General features: G+C 46.2%; 1 protein-coding gene across 1 annotated transcript in view; it reads left to right on the forward strand.

The window, feature by feature from the left end:
- Positions 1-27,239, forward strand: part of LOC138637965 (vomeronasal type-2 receptor 26-like) — a 136,186-nt gene that overhangs the window by 84,356 nt on the left and 24,591 nt on the right. The window contains exon 4 of the mRNA XM_069726887.1: positions 14,300-14,423. Within this exon, the coding sequence (XP_069582988.1) occupies positions 14,300-14,423 (124 nt within the window). The remainder of the gene's footprint in view (positions 1-14,299; positions 14,424-27,239) is intronic.

Raw genomic sequence — 27,239 nt, forward strand, 5'->3', positions numbered from 1 at the left:
CCAAAGAAAAAGGCAGCCCCCCACATATATTGACTGTGAGTTAAGATGAAAGTCACAAACACAGGAATGAAACAAGTTTCAGCAAAGGGAGGCCAGACTTACTAAACAGACTGAGGATAGAAAAGGTATCTTTGCGGTCAGCACAAAAAACTACAAAAAGACCACGCAGAGTGTGCAAAAAGACCTCCGCACCGACTCACGGTGCGGAGGTGCCACTCTGCATCCCAGAGCTTCCAGCTAGCAAGGTAAAATCATGATAGCAAGCTGGACAAGAAAACAATGAACAAATAATTAACTAGCAGGGACTTAGCTTCTGCTGGAGTAGACAGGTCACCAGAAAGATCCAAGAGTGAACTGAACCAGTACAAGAACATTGACAGCTGGCATGGAGTAACGATCTGAGTGGAGTTAAATAGAGCAGCCAGCCAAAGAATAAACTAGGTCACCTGTGGAAGGAACCTCAGAACCAGCAGCTCACAGCCACCAGAAAGAGTCCATGGACAGAACTCGCCGAAGTACCATTCATGATCACAGGAGGGAGTTCGATAACAGAATTCACAACAGTACCCCCCCTTGAGGAGGGGTCACCGAACCCTCACCAGAGCCCCCAGGCTTATCAGGACGAGCCAAATGAAAGGCACGAACTAGATCGGCAGCATGAACATCAGAGGCAAAAACCCAGGAATTATCTTCCTGACCATAACCCTTCCACTTGACCAGGTACTGGAGTTTCCGTCTCGAAATACGAGAATCCAAAATCTTCTCCACCACATACTCCAACTCCCCCTCGACCAACACCGGGGCACGAGGATCAACGGAGGGAACCATAGGCACCACGTATCTCCGCAATAACGACCTATGGAACACATGGATGGCAAAAGAAGCTGGAAGGGCCAAATGAAATGACACAGGATTGAGAACTTCAGAAATCTTATACGGACCAATGAAACGAGGCTTAAACTTGGGAGAAGAAACCTTCATAGGAACATAACGAGACGACAACCAAACCAAATCCCCAACATGAAGTCGGGGACCAACACAGCGCCGGCGGTTAGCGAAACGTTGAGCCTTCTCCTGGGACAATGTCAAATTGTCCACCACATGAGTCCAAATCTGCTGCAACCTGTCCACCACAGTATCCACACCAGGACAGTCCGAAGGCTCAACCTGCCCTGAAGAGAAACGAGGATGAAAACCAGAATTACAGAAAAACGGTGAAACCAAAGTAGCCGAGCTGGCCCGATTATTAAGGGCGAACTCAGCCAAAGGCAAGAAGGACACCCAATCATCCTGATCAGCAGAAACAAAGCATCTCAGATATGTTTCCAAAGTCTGATTAGTTCGTTTGGTTTGGCCATTTGTCTGAGGATGGAAAGCCGAAGAAAAAGACAAATCAATGCCCATCTTAGCACAAAAGGACCGCCAAAACCTCGAAACAAACTGGGAACCTCTGTCCGAGACGATGTTCTCCGGAATGCCATGCAAACGAACCACATGCTGAAAAAAACAATGGCACCAAATCAGAGGAGGAAGGCAATTTAGACAAGGGTACCAAATGGACCATCTTAGAGAAGCGATCACAAACCACCCAAATGACCGACATCCTTTGAGAGACAGGGAGATCTGAAATAAAATCCATGGAAATATGCATCCAGGGCCTCTTCGGGACCGGCAAGGGCAAAAGCAACCCACTGGCACGAGAACAGCAAGGCTTAGCCCGAGCATAAGTCCCACAGGACTGCACAAAAGAACGCACATCCCGTGACAAAGAATGCCACCAAAAGGATCTAGCCACCAAATCTCTGGTACCAAAGATTCCAGGATGACCAGCCAACACCGAACAATGAACCTCAGAGATAACTCTACCAGTCCATCTATCAGGGACAAACAGTTTCTCCGCTGGACAACGGTCAGGTCTATCAGCCTGAAACTTCTGCAGCACCCGCCGCAAATCAGGGGAGATGGCAGACAAAATTACCCCCTCTTTGAGAATACCCGCCGGCTCAGGAACACCCGGAGAGTCGGGCACAAAACTCCTTGACAGGGCATCAGCCTTCACATTCTTAGAGCCCGGAAGGTACGAAACCACAAAATCAAAATGGGAGAAAAACAGCGACCATCGAGCCTGTCTAGGATTCAACCGTTTGGCAGACTCGAGATAAGTCAAATTCTTGTGATCCATCAAAACCACCACGCGATGCTTGGCTCCTTCAAGCCAATGTCGCCACTCCTCGAATGCCCACTTCATGGCCAACAACTCTCGATTGCCAACATCATAATTGCGCTCAGCAGGCGAGAACTTTCTAGAAAAGAAGGCACATGGTTTCATCACCGAGCCATCAGAACTTCTTTGCGACAAAACAGCCCCTGCTCCAATCTCAGAAGCATCAACCTCGACCTGAAACGGGAGCGAAACATCTGGCTGGCACAACACAGGGGCAGAAGAAAAACGACGCTTCAACTCCTGAAAAGCCTCTACAGCCGCAGAGGACCAATTGGCCACATCAGCACCTTTCTTGGTCAAATCAGTCAACGGTTTAGCAACACTAGAAAAATTAGCGATGAAGCGACGGTAAAAATTAGCAAAGCCCAGGAACTTCTGCAGGCTCTTCACAGATGCCGGCTGAGTCCAATCATAAATGGCCTGAACTTTAACAGGGTCCATCTCGATAGTAGAAGGGGAAAAAATGAAACCCAAAAATGAAACCTTCTGAACTCCAAAAATACACTTTGACCCCTTCACAAACAAGGAATTCGCACGAAGGACCTGGAACACCATTCTGACCTGCTTTACATGAGACTCCCAATCATCCGAAAAGACCAAAATATCATCCAAATATACAATCATGAATCTATCCAGGTACTCTCGGAAGATGTCATGCATAAAGGACTGAAATACAGTATAGATGGAGCATTAGAAAGCCCGAATGGCATAACCAGGTACTCAAAATGGCCCTTGGGCGTATTAAATGCTGTTTTCCATTCATCGCCCTGTTTAATTCGCACAAGATTATACGCCCCTCGAAGATCTATCTTGGTGAACCAACTAGCCCCCTTAATCCGAGCAAACAAATCAGACAGCAGTGGCAAAGGGTACTGAAATTTGACTGTGATCTTTTTAAGAAGGCGGTAATCAATACAAGGTCTCAAAGAACCATCCTTCTTGGCCACAAAAAAGAACCCTGCTCCTAACGGTGATGACGACGGGCGAATATGACCTTTCTCCAAGGATTCCTTTATATAACTCCGCATAGCGGCGTGCTCTGGCAAAGATAAATTGAACAGTCGGCCCTTAGGAAACTTACTACCAGGAATCAAATTAATAGCACAATCGCAATCCCTATGAGGAGGTAGGGCACTGGATTTGGGCTCATCAAATACATCCCGGTAATCCGACAAAAATTCAGGGACTTCAGAAGGAGTGGAAGGCGAAATTGACAGCAATGGAACATCACCATGTACCTCTTGACAACCCCAGCTGGACACAGACATAGATTTCCAATCCAATACTGGATTATGGACCTGTAGCCATGGCAACCCCAAAACGACCACATCATGCAGATTATGCAACACCAAAAAAACGAATATCCTCCTGATGTGCAGGAGCCATGCACATGGTCAATTGAGTCCAGTACTGAGGCTTATTCTTGGCCAAAGGCGTAGCATCAATTCCTCTCAATGGAATAGGATACTGCAAGGGCTCCAAGAAAAAACCACAGCGCCTGGCAAACTCCAAGTCCATCAAATTCAGGGCAGTGCCTGAATCCACAAATGCCATAACAGAATAGGACGACAAAGAGCAAATCAGAGTAACGGACAAAAGAAATTTAGACTGTACCGTACAAATGGTGGCAGACCTAGCGAACCGCTTAGTGCGCTTAGGACAATCGGAGATAGCATGAGTGGAATCACCACAGTAAAAACACGCCCATTCCGACGTCTGTGTTCTTGCCGTTCAGCTCTGGTCAAAGTCCTATCACATTGCATAGGCTCAGGCCTATGCTCAGAGAATACCGCCAAATGGTGCACAGTGTAACAACTCTGCTGGCATCACGGCATGGCCTCACATCTCTCACACAATCTTACCCACTGCTCCAGGCCATGATGTGGTTTCTGTTTCATGCCAGCTCCATGTTCTGTGTCTCTGCTTTCTGCATGCCTCATGGCTATGTGTATAGGGGGCCGGCGCCTGAACTCTCTGGTTCTTATAGGAATCAGGTGCATCTGTCTAATCAGTTCCTGACCAATTATCAAGAGGCCTCCTGTATATAGTGCAGCTCCACCCTGTGGTCTGGGCCTGTGCAATGTGTTAGCTCAGTTAGTGTTTAGCTGCTGAGTTTGCCTGGCCTTGCTCTGAGTTACTCCCTCTCTGGAGGCTTTTCTCTGTGCTATTGCCTTGATCTTGTAGTCCGCCCTCCAGGAGGCAGAATATCCTGGTCCCTGTGTCTTTGTCCCTGTGTCTTGTTCCATTGCCTTGTCTGTACTTTGTCTTTTCTCGGTCTCCTTGTCTGTGGCTTCCTTCCCTGCTTTGTCTTTCCTTGTGTTCTCTGTTGTGAATTCTGTGGCTGAGTTCACTTCTGTGGTCACAAGTGGTATTGCAGTCTCTGGGCTTCCTCCCTCAGGTGTTTTGGTGAGCTCGTTGGCTGCCTTGCTATTTAGCTCCACCTGAGTCTGTCTTCCTTGCTCCTTGTCAATGTTCCAGTGTTGGATCTGAGCTACTGCATCTTTCCTTGGGCCTGCTGCTCTGCTAGATAAGTGCTTCTAGTTTGTTTTCTGTTTTTTCTGTCCAGCTTGCTATTAACTTTTGCTGGAAGCTCTGAGAAGCAAAGGGGTGCACCGCCGTGCTGTTAGTTCGGCACGGTGGGTCTTTTTGCCCCTTTGCGTGGTTTTCGTTTTAGGGTTTTTTGTAGACTGCATAGTTCTCTTTGCTATCCTCGCTCTGTCTAGAATATCGGGCCTCACTTTGCTGAATCTATTTCATTCCTATGTTAGTCTTTTCATCTTGCTAACAGTCATTATATGTGGGGGGCTGCCTGTTCCTTTGGGGTGTTTCTCTGAGGTAAGTCAGGCTTGTATTTCTATCTTCAGGCTAGTCAGCTCCTCAGGCAGTGCCGAGTTGCATAGGTAGTTATAGGCGCAATCCACTGCTGCTTATAGTTGTGTGAGGATAGATCAGGTACTGCAGTCTACAGAGATTCCACGTCTCAGAGCTCGTCCTATTGTTTTTGGTTATTGCCAGATCTCTGTATGTGCGCTGATTACTGCACGCTGTGTTGCCTGATTGCCAGCCATAACAGTACAAGGAGCCACACCAATGATTCCCAATAGAGGGAAAAAAGAAATCCTGACATCATTTTTTTTTCTTAGCTCTGTCTTCAGTCTTTTTTTTCCCCTAGACATTAGAGTGCTTCAGGACACAGCTGTGGACATGGATATTCAGGCTCTGTGCTCCTCAATGGATAATCTCGTTGTAAATGTACAAAAGATTCAAGATACTATTGATCAGAAATCGATGCTAGAACCAAGAATTCCGATTCCTGATTTGTTTTTTGGTGACAGAACTAAGTTCCTGAGCTTCAGAAATAATTGTAAGCTATTTTTGGCCTTGAAACCTCATTCTTCTGGTAATCCTATTCAACAGGTTTTGATTATTATTTCTTTTTTGCGCGGCGACCCACAGGACTGGGCGTTTTCTCTTGCACCAGGAGATTCTGCATTGAGTAATGTTGATGCATTTTTCCAGGCGCTGGGATTGCTTTACGATGAGCCTAATTCAGTGGATCAGGCTGAGAAAAAGCTGCTGGCTTTATGCCAGGGTCAGGATGATGTAGAAGTATATTGTCAGAAATTTAGAAAGTGGTCAGTACTCACTCTGTGGAATGAATCTGCACTAGCGGCTTTGTTCAGAAAGGGTCTCTCTGAAGCTCTTAAGGATGTAATGGTGGGATTTCCTATGCCTGCTGGTTTGAATGAGTCTATGTCCTTGGCCATTCAGATCGGTCGTCGCTTGCGCGAGCGTAAATCTGTGCACCATCTGGCGGTATTGTCTGAGAGTAAACCTGAGCCTATGCAGTGCGACAGGACTATGACTAAAGTAGAACGGCAAGAACACAGACGTCTGAACAGACTGTGTTTCTATTGTGGTGATTCTACTCATGCTATTTCTAATTGTCCTAAACGCACTAGGCGGTTCGATAGCTCTGCCGTTATTGGTACTGTACAGTCCAAATTCCTTTTGTCCATTACCTTAATGTGCTCTTTGTCATCGTATTCTGTCATGGCATTTGTGGATTCAGGCGCTGCCCTGAATCTGATGGATTTGGATTATGCTAAACGTTGTGGATTTTTCTTGGAGCCTTTGCGGTGTCCTATTCCGTTGAGAGGAATTGATGCTACACCTTTGGCCAAGAATAAGCCTCAGTACTGGGCCCAGCTGACCATGTGCATGGCTCCTGCACATCAGGAAGTTATTCGCTTTCTGGTACTGCATAATTTGCATGATGTGGTCGTGTTGGGGTTGCCATGGCTACAAACCCATAATCCAGTATTGGATTGGAACTCTATGTCGGTAACCAGCTGGGGTTGTCAGGGAGTACATGGTGATGTTCCATTTTTGTCTATTTCGTCATCCATTCCTTCTGACATCCCAGAGTTCTTGTCGGACTTTCAGGATGTATTTGAAGAGTCCAAGTCTGATGCCCTACCTCCGCATAGGAATTGTGATTGTGCTATCGATTTGATTCCTGGTAGTAAATTCCCTAAGGGTCGCTTATTTAATTTGTCCGTACCTGAACACACCGCTATGCGCAGTTATGTGAAGAAGTCCCTGGAGAAGGGACATATTCGCCCATCGTCGTCACCATTGGGAGCAGGGTTCTTTTTTGTAGCCAAGAAGGATGGTTCGCTAAGACCGTGTATTGATTACCGCCTTCTTAATAAGATCACTGTTAAGTTTCAGTATCCCTTGCCTTTGATTTCTGACTTGTTTGCTCGGATTAAGGGGGCTAGTTGGTTCACCAAGATAGATCTTCGTGGTGCGTATAATCTGGTGAGAATCAGGCAGGGAGATGAATGGAAAACGGCATTTAATACGCCCGAGGGTCATTTTGAGTATCTGGTGATGCCGTTCGGACTTGCCAATGCTCCATCTGTTTTTCAGTCTTTTATGCATGACATTTTCCGTGAGTATCTGGATAAATTCTTGATTGTTTACTTGGATGACATTTTGATCTTCTCAGATGATTGGGAGTCTCATGTGAAGCAAGTCAGAATGGTTTTCCAGGTACTGCGTGCTAATTCCTTGTTCGTGAAGGGATCAAAGTGTCTCTTCGGTGTGCAGAAAGTTTCATTTTTGGGGTTCATCTTTTCCCCTTCTACTATCGAGATGGATCCGGTTAAGGTTCAGGCCATCCAGGATTGGACTCAGCCGACATCTCTAAAAAGTCTGCAGAAATTCCTGGGCTTTGCTAATTTTTATCGTCGCTTCATCTGTAATTTTTCTAGCATTGCCAGACCATTGACCGATTTGACCAAGAAGGGTGCTGATTTGGTTAATTGGTCTTCTGCTGCCGTGGAAGCTTTTCAGGAGTTGAAGCGTCGTTTTTGCTGTGCCCCTGTGTTGTGTCAACCTGATGTTTCTCTTCCGTTCCAGGTCGAGGTTGATGCTTCTGAGATTGGTGCAGGGGCGGTTTTGTCACAGAGAGGTTCTGGTTGCTCAGTGTTCAAACCATGTGCTTTCTTTTCCAGGAAATTTTCTGCTGCTGAGCGTAATTATGATGTGGGCAACCGAGAGTTGCTGGCCATGAAGTGGGCATTCGAGGAGTGGCGTCATTGGCTTGAGGGTGCTAAGCATCGCGTGGTGGTTTTGACTGATCATAAGAACCTTACTTATCTTGAGTCTGCCAAGCGCTTGAATCCTAGACAGGCCCGTTGGTCGTTATTTTTTGCTCGTTTTGATTTTGTGATTTCATACCTTCCGGGCTCTAAAAATGTGAAGGCGGATGCTCTGTCTAGGAGTTTTGTGCCCGACTCTCCGGGGTTATCTGAGCCGGCGAGTATCCTCAAGGAAGGAGTCATTGTGTCTGCCATCTCTCCTGATTTGCGGAGAGTGTTGCAGAAATTTCAGGCTAATAAACCTGATCGTTGTCCGGCCGAGAAACTGTTCGTCCCTGATAGGTGGACTAGTAAAGTTATCTCTGAACTTCATTGTTCGGTGCTGGCCGGTCATCCAGGAATCTTTGGTACCAGGGAGTTGGTTGCTAGATCCTTCTGGTGGCCATCTCTGTCACGGGATGTGCGTGCTTTTGTGCAGTCCTGTGGAATTTGTGCTAGGGCTAAGCCCTGCTGTTCACGTGCCAGTGGGTTGCTTTTGCCCTTGCCGGTCCCGAAGAGGCCTTGGACACATATTTCGATGGATTTCATTTCTGACCTTCCCGTTTCTCAAAAAATGTCGGTCATTTGGGTGGTCTGTGATCGCTTTTCTAAAATGGTCCATCTGGTGCCCTTGGTTAAATTGCCTTCCTCCTCTGATTTGGTGCCTTTGTTCTTCCAGCATGTGGTTCGTTTACATGGCATTCCTGAGAATATTGTTTCTGACAGAGGTTCCCAGTTTGTCTCGAGGTTCTGGCGAGCCTTTTGTGGTAGGATGGGCATTGACCTATCTTTCTCCTCGGCCTTCCATCCTCAGACTAATGGCCAGACCGAACGAACCAATCAGACCTTGGAAACATATCTGAGATGTTTTGTTTCCGCTGACCAGGATGATTGGGTGTCATTTTTGCCGTTGGCTGAGTTCGCCCTTAATAATCGGGCCAGCTCGGCTACCTTGGTCTCTCCATTTTTCTGCAATTCTGGGTTCCATCCTCGTTTCTCTTCAGGACAGGTTGAGTCTTCGGACTGTCCTGGTGTGGATTCTGTGGTGGACAGGTTGCAGCAGATCTGGACTCAGGTGGTGGACAATTTGACCTTGTCCCAGGAGAAGGCTCAGCTTTTCGCTAATCGCAGACGCCGTGTGGGACCCCGACTTCGTGTTGGGGATCTGGTTTGGTTATCTTCTCGTCATATTCCTATGAAGGTTTCCTCTCCTAAATTTAAACCTCGTTTTATTGGTCCGTATAGGATTTCTGAGATTCTCAATCCGGTGTCTTTTCGTCTGACCCTCCCAGACTCCTTTTCCATACATAATGTATTCCATAGGTCGTTGTTGAGGAGATACGTGGCACCTATGGTTCCATCTGTGGAGCCTCCTGCCCCTGTTTTGGTGGAGGGGGAATTGGAGTATATTGTGGAGAAGATTTTGGATTCTCGTGTCTCTAGACGGAAACTCCAGTATCTGGTCAAATGGAAGGGTTATGCTCAGGAAGATAATTCCTGGGTTTTTGCCTCTGATGTCCATGCCCCAGATCTTGTTCGTGCCTTTCATGTGGCTCATCCTGGTCGGCCTGGGGGTTCTGGTGAGGGTTCGGTGACCCCTCCTCAAGGGGGGGGTACTGTTGTGAATTCTGTGGCTGAGTTCACTTCTGTGGTCACAAGTGGTATTGCAGTCTCTGGGCTTCCTCCCTCAGGTGTTTTGGTGAGCTCGTTGGCTGCCTTGCTATTTAGCTCCACCTGAGTCTGTCTTCCTTGCTCCTTGTCAATGTTCCAGTGTTGGATCTGAGCTACTGCATCTTTCCTTGGGCCTGCTGCTCTGCTAGATAAGTGCTTCTAGTTTGTTTTCTGTTTTTTCTGTCCAGCTTGCTATTAACTTTTGCTGGAAGCTCTGAGAAGCAAAGGGGTGCACCGCCGTGCTGTTAGTTCGGCACGGTGGGTCTTTTTGCCCCTTTGCGTGGTTTTCGTTTTAGGGTTTTTTGTAGACTGCATAGTTCTCTTTGCTATCCTCGCTCTGTCTAGAATATCGGGCCTCACTTTGCTGAATCTATTTCATTCCTATGTTAGTCTTTTCATCTTGCTAACAGTCATTATATGTGGGGGGCTGCCTGTTCCTTTGGGGTGTTTCTCTGAGGTAAGTCAGGCTTGTATTTCTATCTTCAGGCTAGTCAGCTCCTCAGGCAGTGCCGAGTTGCATAGGTAGTTATAGGCGCAATCCACTGCTGCTTATAGTTGTGTGAGGATAGATCAGGTACTGCAGTCTACAGAGATTCCACGTCTCAGAGCTCGTCCTATTGTTTTTGGTTATTGCCAGATCTCTGTATGTGCGCTGATTACTGCACGCTGTGTTGCCTGATTGCCAGCCATAACAGTTCTCAGTCTGCTTACACTCCGCACTCTTGCGGCTCTGCACTCAGACCTTGCTTCGCACTCTCTGGCTTTGCTCTGTGGCTCCGCTCTTTGCGGTTCTATCTGGCTCCGCTCTTTGCGGTTCTATCTGGCTCCGTCTCTGCTCTTGGCTCCGCCTCCGGCGTCTCCGCTCTTGGCGTTACCTCCAGCGTCTCCGCTTTTGGTTCCGCCTCCAGCGTCTCCGCTCTTGGCTCCGCCTCCAGCGTCTCCGCTCTTGGCTCCGCCTCCAGCGTCTCCGCTCTTGGCTCCGCCTCCAGCATCTCCGCTCTTGGCTCCGCCTCCAGCGTCTCCACTCTTGGCTCCGCCTCTAGCGTTTCCACTCGTGGCTCCGCCTCTAGCATCTCTGCTCTTGGCTCCGCCTCCAGCGTCTCTGCTCTTGGCTCCGCCTCCAGCGTCTCCGCTCTTGGCTCCGCCTCCAGCGTCTCCGCTCTTGGCTCGTCTCCAGCGTCTCCGCTCTTGGCTCCGCCTCCAGCGTCTCCGCCCTTGGCTCCGCCTCTTGCGGCTCCGCCCTTGGCTCTGCCTTCTCCTTCTCTTCTCTTAGTTCCACCTTCTACTTGTTACTTAGTCCTCCTGTCTGAACAGGTTCCAACCTGTTTCACATTCCTGCCTGCAGACCGGTCCCTACCGGTTCTTCCTATGTTCCAGCCGTACCCGCCTGCCTACCAGAGAGCCAGCCGTGTCCGCCTGCCAGCCAGTGTCTCTGTTGTACCCGTCTGCCTGCCTGTGTCCCAGCCGTGCCCGCCTGTCAGCCAGAGTGCCAGCCGTGCCTGCTCCGTTCCTTAGTGGGATCAGCAGCCACAGCCAGACATCACCCTGGAGTGGCACCTGGTAGCTTCCTATTGCACAAGTCTGACCTCACCATCAGAGGCTCCAGCGAACACCTAGGAAGCTACTTAGTTACGCCCCTTCCAGGGAAGTTTGGTCTGTGGTCCAGTGGGTCCACACCCCCGTATGCCTGCGCCAACCAGTCTGGGCGCATGCGTGACACACAGCTTTGCGCTCCCGCAAGCGCCGATCGATCTGAATGGCCAAGGACATAGACTCATTCAGACCAGCAGGCGTGGGAAATCCCACCATGACATCCTTAAGGGTTTCAGAAAGACTTTTTCTGAAAATTGCCGCCAGGGCACACTCATTCCACTGAGTAAGCACAGACCACTTTCTAAACTTCTGACAATATACCTCCGCTTCATCCTGACCCTGACACAAAGCCAGCAAGATTTTCTCTGCCTGATCCACTGAATTTGGTTCATCATAAAGCAATCCAAGCGCCAGAAAAAACGCATCTACATCACGCAATGCAGGATCTCCTGGCGCAAGGGAAAATGCCCAGTCTTGAGGGTCACCACGCAACAAAGAAATAATGATTTTTACTTGTTGAACGGGGTCACCAGAGGAGCGGGGTTTCAAAGCAAGAAACAGTTTACAATTATTTTTGAAATTCAGGAACTTAGATCTATCCCCAGAAAAAAAATCAGGAATTGGAATTCTAGGCTCTAACATCGGATTCTGAACCACAAAATCTTGAATGTTTTGTACCCTTGTAGTGAGATTATCCATCCAAGAGGACAGACCTTGAATGTCCATATCTACACCTGTGTCCTGAACCACCCAGAGGTTAAGGGGAAAAGAAAGACAAAACACACTGCAGAGAAAAAAAAATGGTCTCAGAACTTCTCTTATCCCTCTATTGAGATGTATTAATACTTTTGGCCAGCTGTACTGTTATGGACCTGGTGGTTAGGAGCACCCGGAACGACCTGATGGTTAAACTAATACAGAACAAGCTCTGGGAAGTGGGAGCTCTGCTGACCGCAACCCCTAATCCTATCACACACACTAGAAATAGCCGTGGAGCGTACCTAACTCTACCTAGACGCCTCTTCACAGCCTAAGAGCTAACTAGCCCTAGAGATAGAAAATAAAGCCTACCTTGCCTCAGAGAAATTCCCCAAAGAAAAAGGCAGCCCCCCACATATATTGACTGTGAGTTAAGATGAAAGTCACAAACACAGGAATGAAACAAGTTTCAGCAAAGGGAGGCCAGACTTACTAAACAGACTGAGGATAGAAAAGGTATCTTTGCGGTCAGCACAAAAAACTACAAAAAGACCACGCAGAGTGTGCAAAAAGACCTCCGCACCGACTCACGGTGCGGAGGTGCCACTCTGCATCCCAGAGCTTCCAGCTAGCAAGGCAAAATCATGATAGCAAGCTGGACAAGAAAACAATGAACAAATAATTAACTAGCAGGACTTAGCTTCTGCTGGAGTAGACAGGTCACCAGAAAGATCCAAGAGCGAACTGAACCAGTACAAGAACATTGACAGCTGGCATGGAGTAACGATCTGAGTGGAGTTAAATAGAGCAGCCAGCCAAAGAATAAACTAGGTCACCTGTGGAAGGAACCTCAGAACCAGCAGCTCCACTCACAGCCACCAGAGGGAGTCCATGGACAGAACTCGCCGAAGTACCATTCATGACCACAGGAGGGAGTTCGATAACAGAATTCACAACAGGGGACTAGTGCTATGTTGGACATGTTGGGGGGACTAGTGCTATGTTGGACATGTTGGGAGGACTAGTGCTATGTTGGACATGTTGGGGGGACATGCGGTGAAACATGTTGAGGGGACTAGTGCTATTTTGGACATGTTGAGGGGACTAGTGCTATGTTGGACATGTTGGGGGGGACTAGTGCTATGTTGGACATGTTGGTGGCACATGCAGTGAAATATGTTGGTGGGACTAGTGCTATGTTGGACATGTTGGGGGGACTAGTGCTATGTTGGACATGTTGGGGGGACTAGTGCTATGTTGGACATGTTGGGGGGGGACTAGTGCTATATTGGACATGTTGGTGGCACATGCAGTGAAATATGTTGGTGAGACTACTGCTATGTTGGACATGTTGGGGGGACTAGTGCTATGTTGGACATGTTGGGGAGGACTAGTCCTAAGTTGGACATGTTGGGGACATGCGGTGAAACATGTTGGTGGGACTAGTGCTATGTTGGACATGGTGGGACATGCGGTGAAACATGTTGGTGGGGCTAGTGCTATGTTGGATATGCTGGTGGGACATGCGGTGAAACATGTTGGTGGGGCTAGTGCTATGTTGGATATGCTGGTGGGAAATGCTTGAAACATGTTGGGGGGACTAGTGCTATGTTGGACATGTTGGGGAGGACTAGTCCTAAGTTGGACATGTTGGGGACATGCGGTGAAACATGTTGGTGGGACTAGTGCTATGTTGGACATGTTGGTGGGACATGCGGTGAAACATGTTGGTGGGACTAGTGCTATGTTGGACATGTTGGTGGGACATGCGGTGAAACATGTTGGTGGGACTAGTGCTATGTTGGATATGCTGGTGGGACATGCCGTGAAACATGTTGAGGGACTAGTGCTATGTTGGACATGTTGGGGGGGACTAGTGCTACGTTGAACATGTTGGGGGACATGCGGTGAAACATGTGCCCTAAATTCTAATTGTCCTATCATTTTATATAGGTGATGGCACCTCGGGATGTCATCAAATGAATACACACAAGTGACAGATGTCAGGAATAATTAATTTGAGGCAGATTAGGGACACATTTTTATACTCTTAAGCATTTTAAAATGACTAATAAAAGCTTAATTGTATGGTTTGATAGAGAGGAATTTTCATGGGGTTAAGATACTGTGTTTCATTGCAAATGTAAATGGTGATTATCACCTGTCTGGTATAACTGGTTTCTCATACACCTGACTATAATCCTAAAAAATTCCTGACTTTGCGCAAGTTACAAGTGAACCTAGAAGAGTTAAAGCAATTTTGAAGGTAAAGGGAGGTCACTATTACTGATGGGTTAGATTTTTCTTTTCTTTATTCCCTTTAAATCTTGTTAACTGATAAAAATAATCTATTAACCCTTCTATTTTTGAGAGCTTCTTACTTTGCATTTTTTTCTATATCTTTGTAAAACTTTTGCACATTGCTATAATCTCAATAAATAATTGCTGTTTATATTTTATCCAGATGCCCACATCGGTGTGCAGTGCAAGATGCCTCCCTGGATACCAAAAAATCCAACTGAAAGGTCGTCAGGAATGTTGTTACGATTGTGGCCCTTGTCCAGAAAGACAGATCTCTAATAAGACCGGTTGGTATCTCACAATGATAAACCATTTACTAATAATTGTAATTCTATTTCTATTGCTCCAATATACAACACCTGGCAAAAATTCTGGAATCACCGGCTTTGGAGGATGTTCATTCATTTAATTTTGGAGAGAAAAAGCAGATCACAGACATGGCACAAAACTAAAGTTATTTCAAATGGCAACTTTCTGGCTTTAAGAAACATTAAAAGAAATTAAGAACAAAATATGTGGTAGTCTGTAATGGTTACTTTTTTAACTAAGCAAAGGGGAAAATTATGGAATCACTCAATTCTGAGGAACAAATTATGGAATCACCCTGTAAATTTTCATACCCAAAAATAACACATGCATCAAATTAGATCTGCTCGCTAGTCTGCATCTAAAAAGGAGTGATCACACCTTAGAGAGCTGCTGCACCAAGTGGACTGACTTGAATCATGGCTCCAACACAAGAGATGTCAATTGAAACAAAGGAGAGGATTATCAAACTCTTAAAAGAGGATAAATCATTACGCAATGTTGCTAACAATGTTGGTTGTTCACAGTCAGCTGTGTCTAAAATCTGGACCAAATACAAACAACATGGGAAGATTGTTAAAGGCAAACATACTGGTAGACCAAGGAAGACAACAAAGGGTCAAGACCGGAAACTTAAAGCAATATGTTTCCAAAACAGGAAATGCACAACAAAACAAATGAGGAACGAATGGGAGGAAACTGGAGTCAACGTCTGTGACGGAACTGTAAGAAACCGCCTAAAGGAAATGGGATTTACATACAGAAAAGCTAAACGAAAGCATCATTAACACCTAAACAGAAAAAAACAAGGTTACAATGGGCTAAGGAAAAGCAATCGTGGACTGTAGAAGACTGGATGACAGTCATATTCAGTGATGAATCACGAATCTGCATTGGGCAAGGTGATGATGCTGGAACTTTTGCTTGGTGCCGTTCCAATGAGATTTATAAAGATGACTGCCTGAAGAGAACATGGGAATTTCCACAGTCATTGATGATATGGGGCTGCATGTCAGGTAAAGACACTGGGGAGATGACGTCATTACATCTTCAATAAATGCACACGTTTATGTTGATATTTTGGACACTTTTCTTATCCCATCAATTGAAAGGATGTTTGGGGATGATGAAATCATTTTTCAAGATGATCATGCATCCTGCCATAGAGCAAAAACTGTGAAAACATTCCTTGAAAAAAGACACATAAGGTCAATGTCATGGCTGCAAATAGTCCGGATCTCAATCCAATTGAAAATCTTTGGTGGAAGTTGAAGAAAATGGTCCATGACAAGAATCCAACCTGCAAAGCTGATCTGGGGACAGCAATCAGAGAAAGTTAGAGCCAGATTGATGAAGAGTACTGTTTGACACTCAAGGTCGGACTGGGGTGTCTGGGGCCCACCAGGGGAATGGACTCTAGGGGTCCACCCTACAGCTATATGCAAATATCTGTCATTATAGTGGAGCATAGGCTGTAAAACACCGGCGACTGCTGCACGTCTACGGTGCGCCCCCATAACTGGGATGTATAATCACGGTAGTTTACATTAATGGGGTTCTTGGTTAAAACAAGTTATCACCGATCCATGGGCTCCACAGGATAGGTGATCGCTTAGGTCCGACCATTTGAAACTGCACCGATCGGAAGAATAGGGAAGTTTTATTCCTGACAGGACACTTTTATCCCTATTTTAAAATGCAGCAGCAGGTGGGATGTCTGACCATAGCGCCATTCATTCTCTTTGGGGCTTCCAGAAAAAAACAAGTGCAGCTAATGAGGGAATGAATGAATCAGTGATCTAGTCGGACATGCCACTCCAGTCTAATGGGGATAAAAAGTTCCACATTTTGCTGAATGGGTCCTAGCAGTCAGACTCCCACCAATGAATACGTTATCACTTATCCTGTGGAGAGGTGATTACTTTTTCCACAGGAAACCCCCTATAAGTGCATCTCCGCCGTTGTGTACAAAGCATTAAAACTCTAATGGAAAAAAAAAATCTTCTAATTAATATCAGAGAGAACAAATGACCGCCATACACAACACAATCCACTATACCAAGACCAATAATACCACATACAGGAAGAAATACCACCACACCATGACCAGACCACATAGTGACCGAATAATACTACATACAAGGGACAAATACTGCCACACCATGACCAGATCACATATTACCACCACATAGTGACTGAATAATATGACATATTAGGGCAGCATGGTTTAGAGGTTAGCATTGCAGCCTGGCAGCGCTGGGGTCCTGGGTTCAAATCCCACCAAGGACAACATCTGCAATGTATGTTTTCCCCGTGTTTGCGTGGGTTTCCTCCAGGTACTCTGGTTTTCTCCCACATTTACAAAGACATACTGCTAGGGAATCTAGGTTGTGAGCCCCATTGGGGACAGTGGCAATAATGTCTGTAAAACACTGTGAAATTAATAGCACTATATACATAGTAACATAGTTAGTAAGGCCGAAAAAAGACATTTGTCCATCCAGTTCAGCCTATATTCCATCATAATAAATCCCCAGATCTACGTCCTTCCACAGAACCTAATTGTATGATACAATATTGTTCTGCTCCAGGAAGACATCCAGGCCTCTCTTGAACCCCTCGACTGAGTTCGCCATCACCACCTCCTCAGGCAAGCAATTCCAGATTCTCACTGCCCTAACAGTAAAGAATCCTCTTCTATGTTGGTGGAAAAACCTTCTCTCCTCCAGACGCAAAGAATGCCCCCTTGTGCACGTCACCTTCCTTGGTATAAACAGATCCTCAGCGAGATATTTGTATTGTCCCCTTATATACTTATACATGGTTATTAGATCGCCCCTCAGTCGTCTTTTTTCTAGACTAAATAATCCTAATTTCGCTAATCTATCTGGGTATTGTAGTTCTCCCATCCCCTTTATTAATTTTGTTGCCCCCCTTTGTACTCTCTCTAGTTCCATTATATCCTTCCTGAGCACCGGTGCCCAAAACTGGACACAGTACTCCATGTGCGGTCTAACTAGGGATTTGTACAGAGGCAGTATAATGCTCTCATCCTGTGTATCCAGACCTCTTTTAATGCACCCCATGATCCTGTTTGCCTTGGCAGCTGCTGCCTGGCACTGGCTGCTCCAGGTAAGTTTATCATTAACTAGGATCCCCAAGTCCTTCTCCCTGTCAGATTTACCCAGTGGTTTCCCGTTCAGTGTGTAATGGTGATATTGATTCCTTCTTCCCATGTGTATAACCTTACATTTATCATTGTTAAACCTCATCTGCCACCTTTCAGCCCAAGTTTCCAACTTATCCAGATCCATCTGTAGCAGAATACTATCTTCTCTTGTATTAACTGCTTTACATAGTTTTGTATCATCTGCAAATATCGATATTTTACTGTGTAAACCTTCTACTAGATCATTAATGAATATGTTGAAGAGAACAGGTCCCAATACCGACCCCTGCGGTACCCCACTGGTCACAGCGACCCAGTTAGAGACTATACCATTTATAACCACCCTCTGCTTTCTATCACTAAGCCAGTTACTAACCCATTTACACACATTTTCCCCCAGACCAAGCATTCTCATTTTGTGTACCAACCTCTTGTGCGGCACGGTATCAAACGCTTTGGAAAAATCGAGATATACCACGTCCAATGACTCACCGTGGTCCAGCCTATAGCTTACCTCTTCATAAAAACTGATTAGATTGGTTTGACAGGAGCGATTTCTCATAAACCCATGCTGATATGGAGTTAAACAGATATTCTCATTGAGATAATCCAGAATAACATCCCTCAGAAACCCTTCAAATATTTTACCAACAATAGAGGTTAGACTTACTGGCCTATAATTTCCAGGTTCACTTTTGGAGCCCTTTTTGAATATTGGCACCACATTTGCTATGCGCCAATCCTGCGGAACAGACCTTGTCGCTATAGAGTCCCTAAAAATAAGAAATAATGGTGTATCTATTACATTACTTAGTTCTCTGAGTACTCGTGGGTGTATGCCATCCGGACCCGGAGATTTATCTATTTTAATCTTATTTAGCCGGTTTCGCACCTCTTCTTGGGTTAGATTGGTGACCCTTAATATAGGGTTTTCATTGTTTCTTGGGATTTCACCTAGCATTTCATTTTCCACCGTGAATACCGTGGAGAAGAAGGTGTTTAATATGTTAGCTTTTTCCTCGTCATCTACAACCATTCTTTCCTCACTATTTTTTAAGGGGCCTACATTTTCAGTTTTTATTCTTTTACTATTGATATAGTTGAAGAACAGTTTGGGATTAGTTTTACTCTCCTTAGCAATGTGCTTCTCTGTTTCCTTTTTGGCAGCTTTAATCAGTTTTTTAGATAAAGTATTTTTCTCCTTATAGTTTTTTAGAGCTTCAATGGTGCCATCCTGCTTTAGTAGTGCAAATGCTTTCTTTTTACTGTTAATTGCCTGTCTTACTTCTTTGTTTAGCCACATTGGGTTTTTCCTATTTCTAGTCCTTTTATTCCCACAAGGTATAAACCGCTTACACTGCCTATTTAGGATGTTCTTAAACATATAAATGAGTAAAAATAATAAAAACAAATATTACCAGCATATAGGGACCAAATGATACCACATACAAGGAGAAATACTGCCACGCCGTGACCAGACCACAAATTACAAACACATAGTGCCCGAATACTACAATATTGATTATGAATATTGATTAGGTAATACAGTGATCACAGGTGACATTATACAGAGGAGATCTGTATATAGTGTCAGTGTACAGGTAATACAGTGATCACCAGTGACATTATACACAGGAGCTCTGTATATGGTGTATAGTGTACAGGTAATACAGGGATCGCCGGTGACATTATACACTGGAGCTCTGTATATAGTGTCAGTGTACACATAATACAGTGATCACCAGTGACATTATACACAGGAGTTCTGTATGTAGTGTATATTGTACAGGTAATACAGTGATCACCAATGACATTATGCACAGGAGTTCTGTATATAGTGTACAGGTAATAGTGATCACCAGTGACATTATACACAGGAGCTCTGTATATAGTGTCAGTGTACACATAATACAGTGATCACCAGTGACATTATACAAAGGAGCTCTGTACACAGTATACAGTATATAGTGTAAGTGTACAAGCAACACACTGACTCACCGGTGACATCTGTAGTTGAAGTCTTTTTTTTTTCATCCAGTGCAGACCGCCATTACTTCTTCCAGCAAAGACTCGTCTCTGCAGAAAATAACACAGTTAGCTATAGCTGATCGCTTCCAGAGCACATTCCCCACTATTTTCCGCGACTTCTATACTATGTCAGATCAAGAAAAAAAGACACAGTGCCACCCTGCACAGTAGCAGGACCCCCTTTTGTTCTCCCCATGGAAGACAGTAAGCTCTGCTCTGTGACAGGCCACGCGCTGACGTCACACAGCAGTAACATTGAAAGGCCGCCGGCCTATCAAAGGCTGCAGGAGTCATTTAAAGGGAACCTGTCACTCCCAAAATCGACGATGAGCTAAGCCCACCAGCATCAGGGACTTATCTACAGCATTCTGTAATGCTCCTCCATACAGTATTATTGGTCCCATATAATGCTCCTTCATACAGTATTATGGGCACCTCATAGTCCTCCATACAGTATTATGGACACCATTTATTGCTCCTCCACACAGTATTATTAGCCCCATATAATGCTCCTCCATACAGTATTATGGGCACCTCATAGTCCTCCATACAGTATTATGGCCAACCACATAGTCCTCCATAAAGTATTATGGGCCCCATATAATGCTCCTCCATACAGCACATCATGGCCCCCTGCTCCTACATACAGTATTGCGGGCTCTGTACTTCTCCACACAGTATTATGCCCCCCAGCTCCTCCACACAGTATTATGGGACCCAGTTCCTCCACACAGTATTATGGTACCCCACTCCTCCATACAGTATTTTGCATCCCAGCTCCTCCATACACTATTATGGGACCCAGTTCCTCACATAGTATTATGCCCCCCTCCTCCATACAGTATTATGCATCCCTGCTACTCCATACTGTATTATGGGACCCTGTTCCTCCACAAAGTATTATGCCCCCGCTCCTACATACAGTATTATGCCCCCCCGCTCATCCACACAGTATCATGGGCCCCCCGCTCATCCACACAGTATTATGGCCCCAGTTCCTCCACACAGTATTATGCCCCCCCTTTCCTCCACACAGTATTATGCCCCTCGCTCCTCTACACAGTGTTATGGGCCCCCCGCTCCTCCACACAGTATTATGCCACCCAGCTCCTCCACACAGTATTATGCCCCTCGCTCCTCCATACAGTATTATGGGTCCCCCGCTCCTCCACACAGCATTATGGGCCCCCCGCTCCTCCATACAGTATTATGGGTCCCCCACTCCTCCACACAGTATTATGCCCCTCGCTCCTCCATACAGTATTATGGGTCCCCCGCTCCTCCACATAGTATTATGGGCCCCCCGCTCCTCCATACAGTATTATGGGTCCCCCGCTCCTCCACACAGCATTATGGGCCCCCCGCTCCTCCATACAGTATTATGGGTCCCCTGTTGTGAATTCTGTTGTCGGGCTCCCTCCTGTGGTCATGAATGGTACTTCGGCTGGTTCTGTCCATGGACTTCCTCTGGTGGGTGTTTCTGAGTTTCACAGGTGACGAGGTTAATTCGTTAGCTGCTGCTCTATTTAACTCCACTTAGATCTTTGCTCCATGCCACCTGTCAATGTTCCAGTATTGGTCTGTTCACTCCTGGATCGTTCTTGTGACCTGTCTTCCCATCAGAAGCTAAGTTCCAGCTTGTATTTCTTTGGTTTGCTATTTTTTCTGTCCAGCTTGCTATTTAATTTGTTGTCTTGCTTGCTGGAAGCTCTGGGACGCAGAGGGAGCGCCTCCGCACCGTGAGTAGGTGCGGAGGGTCTTTTTGCGCCCTCTGCGTGGTCTTTTTGTAGGTTTTTGTGCTGACCACAAAGTAACCTTTCCTATCCTCGGTCTGTTCAGTAAGTCGGGCCTCACTTTGCTCAATCAATTTCATCTCTGTGTTTGTATTTTCATCTTTACTCACAGTCATTATATGTGGGGGGCTGCCTTTTCCTTTGGGGAATTTCTCTGAGGCAAGGTAGGCTTTATTTTTCTATCTTCAGGGCTAGCTAGTTTCTTAGGCTGTGCCGAGTTGCATAGGGAGCATTAGGCGCAATCCACGGCTATTTCTAGTGTGTTTGATAGGTTTAGGGATTGCGGTCAGCAGAGTTCCCACGTCCCAGAGCTCGTCCTTATTATCAGTAACTATCAGGTCATTCCGTGTGCTCTTAACCACCAGGTCCATTATTGTCCTGACCACCAGGTCATAACAGTACAGGTGGCCGTCTTTGTCGCGGGATGTGCGTTCTTTTGTGCAGTCCTGTGGGACTTGTGCTCGGGCTAAGCCCTGCTGTTCTCGTGCCAGTGGGTTGCTTTTGCCCTTGCCGGTCCCGAAGAGGCCCTGGACACATATTTCTATGGATTTTATTTCGGATCTCCCCGTCTCTCAAAAGATGTCGGTCATTTGGGTGGTTTGTGATCGCTTTTCTAAGATGGTCCATTTGGTACCTTTGTCTAAATTGCCTTCCTCCTCTGATTTGGTGCCATTATTTTTCCAGCATGTGGTTCGTTTACATGGTATCCCGGAGAACATCGTTTCTGACAGAGGTTCCCAGTTTGTTTCAAGGTTTTGGCGATCCTTTTGTGCTAGGATGGGCATTGATTTGTCTTTTTCCTTGGCTTTCCATCCTCAGACAAATGGCCAAACCGAACGAACTAATCAAACTTTGGAAACATATCTGAGATGCTTTGTTTCTGCTGATCAGGATGATTGGGTGTCCTTTTTGCCGTTGGCTGAGTTCGCCCTTAATAATCGGGCCAGCTCGGCTACTTTGGTTTCGCCGTTTTTCTGCAATTCTGGTTTCCATCCTCGTTTCTCTTCAGGTCAGGTTGAGTCTTCAGACTGTCCTGGTGTAGATACTGTGGTGGATAGGTTGCAGCAGATTTGGACTCATGTGGTGGACAATTTGACATTGTCCCAGGAGAAGGCTCAACGTTTCGCTAACCGCCGGCGCTGTGTGGGTCCCCGACTTCGTGTTGGGGATTTGGTTTGGTTGTCGTCTCGTTATGTTCCTATGAAGGTTTCCTCTCCTAAGTTTAAGCCTCGTTTCATTGGTCCGTATAAGATTTCTGAGGTTATCAATCCTGTGTCATTTCGTTTGGCCCTTCCAGCTTCTTTTGCCATCCATAATGTGTTCCATAGGTCGTTATTGCGGAGATACGTGGCACCTGTGGTTCCATCCGTTGATCCTCCTGCCCCGGTGTTAGTTGAGGGGGAGTTGGAGTATGTGGTGAAGATTTTGGATTCTCGTGTTTCGAGACGGAAACTCCAGTACCTGGTCAAGTGGAAGGGTTATGGTCAGGAAGATAATTCCTGGGTTTTTGCCTCTGATGTTCATGCTGCCGATCTGGTTCGTGCCTTTCATTTGGCTCATCCTGGTCGGCCTGGGGGCTCTGGTGAGGGTTCGGTGACCCCTCCTCAAGGGGGGGGTACTGTTGTGAATTCTGTTATCTGGCTCCCTCCTGTGGTCATGAATGGTACTTCGGCTGGTTCTGTCCATGGACTTCCTCTGGTGGGTGTTTCTGAGTTTCACAGGTGACGAGGTTAATTCGTTAGCTGCTGCTCTATTTAACTCCACTTAGATCTTTGCTCCATGCCACCTGTCAATGTTCCAGTATTGGTCTGTTCACTCCTGGATCGTTCTTGTGATCTGTCTTCCCATCAGAAGCTAAGTTCCAGCTTGTATTTCTTTGGTTTGCTACTTTTTCTGTCCAGCTTGCTATTTAATTTGTTGTCTTGCTTGCTGGAAGCTCTGGGACGCAGAGGGAGCGCCTCCGCACCGTGAGTCGGTGCGGAGGGTCTTTTTGCGCCCTCTGCGTGGTCTTTTTGTAGGTTTTTGTGCTGACCGCAAAGTAACCTTTCCTATCACTGTATGTGCTCTGACCTCTATGTCCATTGTGGTACTGAATTACCTTATCATAACAGTACTGGAGGCCAAAAGTACTAATGATTCTCAATAGAGGGAAAAAAGAAGTTCTGAGACCATTTTTTTTCTCTGCACTGTGTTTTGCCTTTTTTTTTTCCCATAGACATTTGGGTGGCTCAGGACACAGGTGTAGCGATGGACATTAAAGGTCTGTCTTCATGTGTGGATCAGCTCACGGCAAGAGTACTAAATATTCAAGACTTTGTGGTTCAGAATTCAATGTTAGAACCGAGAATTCCTATTCCTGATTTGTTTTTTGGAGATAGAACTAAATTTCTGAGTTTCAAAAATAATTGTAAACTATTTCTGGCTTTGAAACCTCGCTCCTCTGGTGACCCAGTTCAACAAGTTAGGATCATTATTTCTTTTTTACGTGGCGACTCTCAGGACTGGGCATTTTCTCTTGCGTCAGGAGATCCTGCATTAAGTAATATCGATGCGTTTTTTCTGGCGCTCGGATTGCTGTACGATGAACCTAATTCAGTGGATCAGGCAGAGAAAAATTTGCTGGCTCTGTGTCAGGGTCAGGATGAGATAGAGGTATATTGTCAGAAATTTAGAAAGTGGTCCGTACTCACTCAATGGAATGAAGGTGCGCTCGCAGCTATTTTCACAAAGGGTCTCTCTGAAGCCCTTAAGGATGTCATGGTGGGATTTCCTATGCCTGCTGGTCTGAATGAGTCTATGTCTTTGGCCATTCAGATCGGTCGACGTTTGCGTGAGCGTAAATCTGTGCACCATTAGGCGGTATTACCTGAGCTTAAACCTGAGCCTATGCAGTGCGATAGGACTTTGACCAGAGTTGAACGGCAAGAACACAGACGTCTGAATGAGCTGTGTTTCTACTGTGGTGATTCCACTCATGCTATCTCTGATTGTCCTAAGCGCACTAAGCGGTTCGCTAGGTCTGCCACCATTGGTACGGTACAGTCAAAATTTCTTCTGTCCATTACCTTGATCTGCTCTTTGTCATCGTATTCTGTCATGGCATTTGTGGATTCAGGCGCTGCCCTGAATTTGATGGACTTGGAGTATGCTAGGCGTTGTGGGTTTTTCTTGGAGCCCTTGCAGTGTCCTATTCCATTGAGAGGAATTGATGCTACGCCTTTGGCCAAGAATAAGCCTCAGTACTGGACCCAGCTGACCATGTGCATGGCTCCTGCACATCAGGAGGTTATTCGCTTTCTGGTTTTGCATAATCTGCATGATGTGGTCGTGTTGGGGTTGCCATGGCTACAAGTCCATAATCCAGTATTAGATTGGAAATCCATGTCTGTGTCCAGCTGGGGTTGTCAGGGGGTACATGGTGATGTCCCATTTCTGACTATTTCATCATCCACCCCTTCTGAGGTTCCAGAGTTCTTGTCTGATTACCGGGATGTATTTGATGAGCCCAAGTCCGATACCCTACCTCCGCATAGGGATTGTGATTGTGCTATCGATTTGATTCCTGGTAGTAAATTCCCAAAAGGTCGACTGTTTAATTTATCTGTGCCTGAGCACGCCGCTATGCGGAGTTATGTGAAGGAGTCCTTGGAGAAGGGGCATATTCGCCCGTCATCGTCGCCATTAGGAGCAGGGTTCTTTTTTGTAGCTAAGAAGGATGGTTCGCTGAGACCTTGTATAGATTATCACCTTCTAAATAAGATCACGGTTAAATTTCAGTACCCCTTGCCGTTGTTATCTGATTTGTTTGCTCGGATTAAGGGGGCTAGTTGGTTCACCAAGATAGATCTTCGTGGTGCGTATAATCTTGTGCGTATTAAGCGAGGCGATGAATGGAAAACTGCATTTAATACGCCCGAGGGTCATTTTGAGTATCTAGTAATGCCATTCGGACTTGCCAATGCTCCATCAGTGTTTCAGTACTTTATGCATGACATCTTCCGAGAGTACCTGGATAAATTCCTGATTGTGTACTTGGATGACATTTTGATCTTCTCGGATGATTGGGAGTCTCATGTGAAGCAGGTCAGAACGGTGTTTCAGGTCCTGCGTGCTAATTCTTTGTTTGTGAAGGGATCAAAGTGTCTCTTTGGTGTTCAGAAGGTTTCATTTTTGGGGTTCATCTTTTCCCCTTCTACTATCGAGATGGACCCTGTTAAGGTCCAAGCCATCCATGATTGGACTCAGCCGACATCTCTGAAAAGTCTGCAAAAGTTCCTGGGCTTTGCAAATTTTTATCGTCGCTTCATCTGCAATTTTTCTAGTATTGCTAAACCATTGACCGATTTGACCAAGAAGGGTGCAGATGTGGTCAATTGGTCTTCTGCTGCTGTGGAAGCTTTTCAAGAGTTGAAGCGTCGTTTTTCTTCTGCCCCTGTGTTGTGTCAACCAGATGTTTCGCTTCCATTCCAGGTCGAGGTTGATGCTTCTGAGATTGGAGCAGGGGCTGTTTTGTCGCAGAGAAGTTCTGATTGCTCGGTGATGAAACCATGCGCCTTCTTTTCCAGGAAGTTTTCGCCTGCTGAGCGAAATTATGATGTGGGCAATCGAGAGTTGCTGGCCATGAAGTGGGCATTCGAGGAGTGACGTCATTGGCTTGAAGGAGCTAAGCATCGCGTGGTGGTCTTGACTGATCATAAGAACTTGACTTATCTCGAGTCTGCCAAGTGGTTGAATCCTAGACAGGCTCGGTGGTCGCTGTTTTTTGCCCGTTTTGACTTTGTGATTTCGTACCTTCCGGGCTCTAAAGATGTGAAGGCGGATGCTCTGTCTAGGAGTTTTGTGCCCGACTCGCCGGGTTTATCTGAGCCGGCGGGTATCCTCAAAGAGGGAGTAATTGTGTCTGGCAACTCCTCTGATTTGCGGCGGGTGCTGCAAAAATTTCGGGCTAATAAACCTGATCGTTGCCCAGCGGAGAAACTGTTTGTCCCTGATAGGTGGACGAATAAAGTTATCTCTGAGGTTCATTGTTCGGTGTTGGCTGGTCATCCTGGAATCTTTGGTACCAGAGAGTTAGTGGCTAGATCCTTTTGGTGGCCATCTCTGTCGCGGGATGTGCGTTCTTTTGTGCAGTCCTGTGGGATTTGTGCTCGGGCTAAGCCCTGCTGTTCTCGTGCCAGTGGGTTGCTTTTGCCCTTGCCGGTCCCGAAGAGGCCTTGGACACATATCTCTATGGATTTTATTTCAGATCTTCCCGTCTCTCAAAAGATGTCAGTCATTTGGGTGGTCTGTGATCGTTTCTCTAAGATTGTCCATTTGGTACCCTTGTCTAAATTGCCTTCCTCCTCTGATTTGGTGCCATTGTTCTTCCAGCATGTGGTTCGTTTACATGGCATTCCGGAGAATATCGTTTCTGACAGAGGTTCCCAGTTTGTTTCGAGGTTTTGGCGAGCCTTTTGTGGTAGGATGGGCATTGACTTGTCTTTTTCCTCGGCTTTCCATCCTCAGACTAATGGCCAGACCGAACGAACCAATCAGACCTTGGAAACATATCTGAGATGCTTTGTTTCTGCTGATCAGGATGACTGGGTGTCCTTTTTGCCTTTGGCTGAGTTCGCCCTTAATAATCGGGCCAGCTCGGCTACCTTGGTTTCGCCGTTTTTCTGCAACTCTGGGTTCCATCCTCGTTTCTCTTCAGGGCAGGTTGAGTCTTCGGACTGTCCTGGTGTGGATACTGTGGTGGACAGGTTGCAGCAGATTTGGACTCATGTAGTGGACAATTTGACCTTGTCCCAGGAGAAGGCTCAACG

This window comes from Ranitomeya imitator, chromosome 5, assembly GCF_032444005.1.
Source record: "Ranitomeya imitator isolate aRanImi1 chromosome 5, aRanImi1.pri, whole genome shotgun sequence".
Classification (NCBI taxonomy): domain Eukaryota; kingdom Metazoa; phylum Chordata; class Amphibia; order Anura; family Dendrobatidae; genus Ranitomeya; species Ranitomeya imitator.